Source organism: Microtus ochrogaster, linkage group LG2 (assembly GCF_000317375.1).
Source record: "Microtus ochrogaster isolate Prairie Vole_2 linkage group LG2, MicOch1.0, whole genome shotgun sequence".
Taxonomy (NCBI): domain Eukaryota; kingdom Metazoa; phylum Chordata; class Mammalia; order Rodentia; family Cricetidae; genus Microtus; species Microtus ochrogaster.
The window spans coordinates 19749097-19756687 of NC_022028.1; the positions used below are offsets into that span (position 1 = coordinate 19749097).

Sequence of the window (7591 nt, forward strand, 5' to 3'; positions counted from 1 at the left end):
GAGCCATATAGGAAGTTTCCTGTTGAACTAATTTTGTCTTTCTCCCATTTTTCATTTTTTTTTATCAGTTCTTCCTGGGAAATCAGGTATAAACCAGTGGAATCTCAAGTTCCCAATGATTTTTTTAATCTTTAACTCATAGCCATTCAAGCTTGCCATGGCCAGTCCTTCCATGCTGTCTTGCTAGCTACTACAGTGTTGGTTGGTGTGCTGTTCCTGTCAGCGCTATCAGAGTCCTTGACCCAGGACCCTTGACTGCTTTGTGTCCAACGAGGAGATTACTTTTAAGTGAACCAGATAATGAACCATAGCTGATTAGCTGGCTCCAGTGATATAAACACAGCGTTCAAGTCCCATTGTTGCTCATACTGCTACAAATTATTCTGCAGGTGGTCACTGGAACACAAACTTGATTCTCCATATATCGCTGTGTCTGGGTGTTCAGGACATACGGCATACAGTAGCACCGAGCAGTGACCATGGCAAGAAGTACCAAGAGGTCTTCATGGGGCCTCACCACAAGTGATACCTGTGCTCCCAGTAGCTAACTTGTTCTGCGTTACTGCTTTGCGGTGCGTGCCAGGTCATGTTTGGTGCTGTCGTAGCCAAATGTTTCCATTGACATCTAAGTCAACATGAACTGCTCAGTGGTGCTGTGGCATGATTGGGAATTTTAAACTACACACAGGAGAAACTGCATTTTAATGGACACACGATCAAGATGTTTGTGACTGCACTCTTCAGTCAGGAGCATACTGTGGTGGGTAGCGATCACTGCTCCATTGTAAGTCAGGTGACATCTTTCCCCCCTTTTATTAAGAATAGAGTCTTTTCTCATACATGTATCCTGATTACAGTTCCCCTCCCTCTTCTCCTCCCAGTTCCTCTCCACCTCCAGATCCACTCCAGATCCACTCCAGATCCACTCCCCTTCTGTCTCTCTAGGAGAGAACGGCAAAATGTGTATGACACAGCATGAAGCAAAAACAATCATAATGAAGTTGGACACTGCAAACCAACGGAAAGAAAAGAGCCCCCAGAACAGGCACAGGAATCAGAGACCCACTCATTCATGTACCCAGGAGTCCCATAAAAATACTGAACTGTAAACTGTATTATACATTCAGAGGACCTGGCTCAGACCCATGTTGGCCCAGTGCTTGCTGCTTCAGTCTCTGGCCACACTGTGTCTTGAAAGTTGCAAATTATCTCTTACTTTCAACTTGCTCCACCAGAGATTTAGAGTTACTTTAGGATTTTCCCAAGAAATATTTAATTGACATATACTAGTTATATGTGTGTACACATATATATATATATGTATATGCATATATATATGGGATTGAGTGTGATAATTTAATACTTAATGCATAATATATAAGGATAAAATCAGGGTAACATACCTATTTGTTATAACAGATAAAATGTTACTTTTTCATAGTTGGTATTTTCTGAGTCAACAAGTAAGGTACTATCTTTTATTTTCAGAGAAAAGAAAAGATTCTTACCTTTAAAGATTTTATGTGCTGAAAATTCAAAGAGCAATATGAGTCTGTTTTTCTTGTCTCATGGTTTGGCCTTGAGAAAATTAGAGGAATTCTAGACACACTGTTAGTTGACTGGAGAATACCTTGGTAAAGTAAAATCTGAAATTACCATATTTAATAGAACCAAAATACCATTTTAGGAAGCAGTTTTAGTTGTTTCCTTAAGTCTAATTTTGAACCTGGTCTTGAATAAGCTTCACCTGAGCCCATTATCTGGTTCCTTAAGAGTAATTTTCTTCACCCCTCTTTTCCGTTTGCTTATCAATTGCAGCACCAATTTTTGTCTCTAACAACACAAAGACAAGTTTTAATTTTTAAATTCACATTTCAGAGGCAGTTCACCCATAGGGATATTTAAGTTTCGGTGTTTTAAAATCGAACTTAGGAAAAGCTAACTAGAGGTGTAAGGGGCAACACCGAGTTCCTGCTGGTGTGCTTATGTGACCTGCTAAGTGCAGGTGCCTGAATGGAGTCTGGCTGGCTCTCTGTTAGGGTTCACACCCTAAAATCCAGCGTTAAAGACCATAGAAAAGTAGCAGGGGTTTCTACTTAGCGTAGTACGTGCAGGGAACCATCACGGGCAGCTCTGCTAGGAAGCTGTTGGCCCCTGACAAACTTGTTTTCTGTCACTCACTAAGCTGATGAGCTGGAAATTCAGTATGGTAGTTTTCACAGTCGGACGTGAGCCTCTAAGAAATGGTTTCCAGGTCCAAATTCATCAGACTTTCAAAACACGTAAGCCTATGACCAGAACTACCTGTGATGTCGCATTTGTTCAAGACTTGGAGAGTCTGTGTGCTCCCAAGTGACTGGCGCTTCACTGAAGGAGCACCAACAGTACGGACAGCTTTGAGTAAAACCCTCTTAGACTTGGGAGCTGTGTCGTTAGTAGTTTGTCAGTACCCGTTTTAAGACTGTGGTAATATATAAAGTGGCATGTTAACCCAACCACTGGCTAATGGATTTACCAGACCATTAGAGAGATCCAGAAATTTTAGTATGAAACTTTTATTAGACACAAGCATTTATTACTTTATCCCCAAGTCAGAACTCCCCTAGGGAAAACGAAGGAGCTCAAGACTTTTCCCATAGATATCAAAGGAAAGTAGTTTTAAATTCAGAGGCAGTGTTCCCAAATCGGTTTGGTGAAGTCCGTACACTTCCTTTTGTGTAAGTCCTGGGCAAGTGGACTTGTGCTTCTGTTCATGGCTGCGCTTAACGTCTAGAGACATTCTCAGTTCCTGCCTTGTGAGTGCTGTTCCTATTACAAGGAGGAAACATGATTTGTAACTTTAGAATGAAGCTTCAACATTATACTTGATTAACCTTTGTGATCTTTTTTTTTCCCTCCCAACTGTTTCCTTTGAGCTAAATCGGCATGCAGCAGTCTAATGTAGATCATGACAAACCCCTTTTGAGATTTCACTAATTAATCACTGTGAACTAAGCAAGCAAATGAGTTGGTTGCTTACGCCACTGCAAGCTGCACGCCAGCCTCTCGCTTGTCGTCGGTACTGACAATTAGAGGTCCTTTCTCTCTTCGCTGCCTAGTTTGGAGACTCGCAGCAGCTGCGGCTGGTTCGGATCCTGCGGAGTACGGTGATGGTTCGTGTTGGAGGTGGCTGGATGGCTCTGGATGAGTTCTTAGTGAAAAACGATCCATGCAGGGGTAAGGAGACGAACGGGGCGTCAGCACCGTGAAAACATAGCAGTGCCCAGTGTTCCTCATTGACAGCAAACTGGGCCCAGCTTGAGTCCCACGGCCGTTGTTTCAGACTGGTCTATAAAATACATCCTTTCTTCTTTTTTTTTTTTTTCAACTAATGGGATGAATTTGATACAGGTAGGTAGGAAATACAGTCTAGATTTTCTGTGTAAGACCTCCTGGCTGTAGTTCTCAAAATGAACACTTCCACTCACCAGGGCAGACTTCTGTCTGTCGTTGAAAGAAAAACCACATGGTAACGTCTGAAAATGACAGGGAGTGAAAGTCTAAAAGTCAAGTTTTTTTAAATGAGGGGAGAGGTGGGGAAAGTAATACACAAAAACAACAGCAAACCCTCACTGAAGTTGAATTACTGTAAATATTATTTTGTAGCTTTCACTGGCTCTGAGCCCAGGAGTTTTAACTTGGGTTCTAATATTCCTAGTATCCCTTTTTGAAGAGTGTACTGTTGTTTTTAATTATGTGTGTGTGCATGCATGTGCAGTGTGTGTATGTATGTGCCAGTGTCCACAGATCCTCCAGAGCTGGCGTTACAGGTGGTTGTGAACCACCCATGGGCACTGATACCGAACAAAGGCCCTTTGCGAGAGCCCTCTCACCAGCCCTAATTACTATTTTCATGTCCTACAGTTACTCGATTCTTAATTCATCATATGGATATTTGATTACAGTTTATAATTAGGTGCCATCTATTCAGTAAGCATTTGTTAATTTTAAACGAGAAAACATTAAGCTTGATGATTTGTCTTAGTCTGTGAACTTGTTATAGTCCTTTAAAAACGTCTTTTCAGCTTTGCCCGTTAGGCTCCCAAGTGGAAGGTCAAGCAGGAACCCTTCCTTTCAGTGCTGGCACCTGGATACAGATGAATCCGAGTCAGCAGGCCTGTCTGTCAAGTCCAGAGTGAACTGTTACACAGCCACATAGCAGCCCTGCTCTTTGTTAGCTAAAGTTGCAGCTTAAAGAGAAATAGAGTTCTCCTGTCCGTCAGTCCTGCTTGCTTACACTGGGGATGTGTTCAGAGAAACATGTCAGTCTGGTGTTTTCAATACAGTGCAGACATGAAGCATACTTAATACCAACCTGAACAGTTTAGTGTCCTCCCCACCAAGGGTGTGTGGCTTTGTGGGGGTTGGGAGCGGCAGTATTATTACTTGTTGCTCCAAAGAAAGCAAGGTGAGATTGACTGGAGCACAAGATAAAATTATGCGGCCAAGAAATGCAGCCGTCATAAGCTGCATAGGCGGCTGGCGGTCTGAAACGGCATGCTCTAATAGCAAATATAGTATGGTAATACATAAACGAGGAGCCGTCATTGTTAGCACAATTGGAGCCTTGTGTCCTCTCTGGAGCTGTTACGGTTTTGTCTGGCTGGTGTTGCAGTAGGCTTGGTCATACCAGTGTCACCACAAACATGGCAGTGGTGTTGCCACAGCACACCCGCAAGATGGCTGCTACGTCAGGCAGGTGATAGGAGTTTCTCAGCTCCATTAAAGTCCGTTGTTAAGCAAAACGTCAGTTTGTGGTATGTGACTGCACTCTGAAAAGAGCACGAGCCAAGGTAAATAGTGCAAATGTGTCCTGTCTGCGAGATCACAGAGGACAAGCTAGCTTTGCAGCTGCTTCTTCTGGTGGATCCGGACCTCGTAGGGCTTCTTCTCCTGATGCGACTTGTGTCCTGAATGCTTGCTGAAGGCTGCATCTGAGCACTCTGCGTACCCAACTGCTGTACTGTGTTTCCTCTGCTAACAGTATTCTCTAATGTGACTGGTATCCTGTGTCATTTTTTCTAGTTCATCATCATGGGAGTAAAATGTTACGTTCGGAATCAAACTCTTCAATTACTACTACTCAGCCTACTATAGGTTGGCAACCCCTCTCTTTGGCTCTCCGCTCTCACTTTTCTCTTTCCTTCTTTTACATTCTTGCTTTCATGATTTGTTTTAACACAATATGCTTCATTCACGTGTATGGCTGAACTCCCATCCAGCGAGCTGGGGCCTCTAGTCTGAAATTAGAAATTCTGAAAAAACGCGACACACCGGTAGTTTGTCGCAAGTGCTACCCAAGTGATGAAGCACATGCTAACACGTTGCCCATCGGGTCCTCATGGAGTGTGCTCCATGCGCATATGTGTTTGTATGAGCGCTCATCACTGACCGCCTCGTGGATCCCTGGGTCTGGTGTTTGTTCTGCATGTTGGTAAAACGGTTCATTTTTTTTTTTAAGGCCTGAAATTAAAATACTAGCTGCCCTCACTTCAGTGAAAGTTCTGGAAGTTTTTAATGTTATCTTCATGACTAACAAGCCACCTCCGATTTTGTGTAATTGTTTAATCCCAGTGTTAAATACTGGCATTCTGCAGACCTCAGCAATACATGTAAAAAGACACAGCCCTGACTTCCTGACTTGTCTGTTTGGTGTGGTGTAAGGGTGACCAAGCGTGTGGGCATCAGTAGCTGGTGGATTAACAGTGGCATGAGCTTTCCATTGTCATGCTGACTTTGTTTTACACTGGTTTATTCTTGCTGGTGTCTAGTGGTAGAGTAAGCGCACCTTTGCCCATCTCCACGCTCCCTTGTATCGGAGAGGAATGCATTGTGAAGGAATGCATTTAACTTCTTGTTATGCTGAGTTGGAGTTGGCATGGCAAAAAGATGTCCTCGAAGTTCTCAGCGTGCTCTTTGGTGTCAGGTGCCCCCACCCCTGCAAAGACTGAATGCCTTCTCTTCTTTTCTGTGCCTTCTGCTGTGTGTGTGAATCCAGCTAAAGGACGGACCAACATGGAGCTGCGTGAGAAGTTCATCCTAGCAGACGGTGCCAGTCAGGGGATGGCTGCCTTCCGGCCACGAGGCCGCAGATCACGGCCTTCATCCCGAGGGGCTTCGCCCAACAGATCCACTTCTGTGTCCAGTCACGCTGGCCAGGCAGCCTCCCCACAGGTGCCTGCTGCCGCCAGTACACCCAAGGTAGGACTCCGCGCTGTGGCCTCTCCTCTCCCTGTGCACTTGCTGTCCCTAGCATACTGTTGGGTGTTTGATCTCCCTGGAATGTGTAGGACCAGCCTCGTCCATTTAGATCTCTTCCCACCTATTGGTTTTTTAATATGCTCCGCCCAGTGACCCATGAAGCAGGTGTCTACTACAGGGTTACCTGTCTAGGGGCTCTGTCAGCTTCCAGGTTGAATTTTCTGTTTAAAAGTTTCGTTTTTTTGTTGTTGTGTTTGTTGGGGTAGGGTTTTTTTTGTTTTGTATGTATGACTAGCCATCCGCTCCCGCCACCTTTGTTTTCGTCGCCTGTGTGCCTCTTCTCTGTGGGTTTGTTTTTGATCTGCCGTCCGTTACATTTGATTTGCCATTGTTCCACGCAGATTCTCCACCCTTTAACACGCAATTACGGTAAACCGTGGTTGACAAACAGCAAAATGTCAACTCCTTGTAAAGCAGCCGAGGGCTCAGACTTTCCCGTGTCATCAGCAGAGGTATCGTAAGGCCCCAGAATCCGGTCCTAACCAGCCTTCTCTAATTGACACTGCCACCTACTAACACTGCCACCACTACCTTAATGTGTGTGCTTTTAACAGGACTTTTAACAGTCTGTAAAACAGTCCTCGGGGGACACGCAAGTGAGAGGCTGTCAGAAAGACTGTTCACACCGTCAGGCTGGACACCTCCTGTGGTTCTTGTTCCCATTCATACTTAAGTCTCCGTGTATCATTTAAACGAATGAAACACAAAATGTATATTCAAGCCCATGAAACTTTACTTTAATGTTGGCGAAATGCTTTTGCCCATAGATTTAATTGGAGCAAGAAGCTTAGCATGTTCCCTTGAATGAGAATGAGGAACAGTGAGTGTCACTGGCAGCATTTACAAGAGAATTACTTAAGGAATTTTAGTAAGTGCTCACCATGGATGGGGCCTCTGACCATCTGTGGCATTCACGTCTGCTCGTTCACGCTGACCCAGGTGCAGGCATTAGAGCGATGAGCGTGGGAATGTAGACAGCCAGCTGTCATTTTCAGAAGGTGTCTGTATTATATTTTAGGAGCGAATATTATGTGAGCATACTGTAACAATGACCTGGTGTACAGGGAGAAGCTATTTAAAATATTTAAGATAAATAACATTTGCCAAGATTAACTCACATATTAGATTGTCTGTCTGCATTCAATTAAAAATCAACCATCTATTTTTGAAAGAAACTTCTGTGAATTGATCAATACAGACACTATTTCACATCCTTGATTAAAACCACATAATGGAGGAGCGGTCCCTAACTCCTCTTCTTGGAAAGAAGGGGCCTTTTTTTTTTTTTTTT

The 7591-nt window shown here is 43.9% G+C and overlaps 1 protein-coding gene across 15 annotated transcripts in view; it reads left to right on the forward strand.

Moving 5' to 3' along the window:
• Dst (dystonin) overlaps positions 1-7591 on the forward strand; it is a 399168-nt gene that overhangs the window by 386531 nt on the left and 5046 nt on the right. For 6 of the 15 annotated variants that reach the window (XM_013351021.2, XM_026785510.1, XM_026785505.1 and 3 more), the window contains 5 exons: positions 69-86; positions 3099-3216; positions 5065-5136; positions 6038-6240; positions 6642-6752. In XM_013351021.2, coding sequence (XP_013206475.1) covers positions 69-86; positions 3099-3216; positions 5065-5136; positions 6038-6240; positions 6642-6752 — 522 coding nt within the window. The remainder of the gene's footprint in view (positions 1-68; positions 87-3098; positions 3217-5064; positions 5137-6037; positions 6241-6641; positions 6753-7591) is intronic. The other 9 variants (XM_026785503.1, XM_026785507.1, XM_013351022.2 and 6 more) reach the window with 2 other exon arrangements.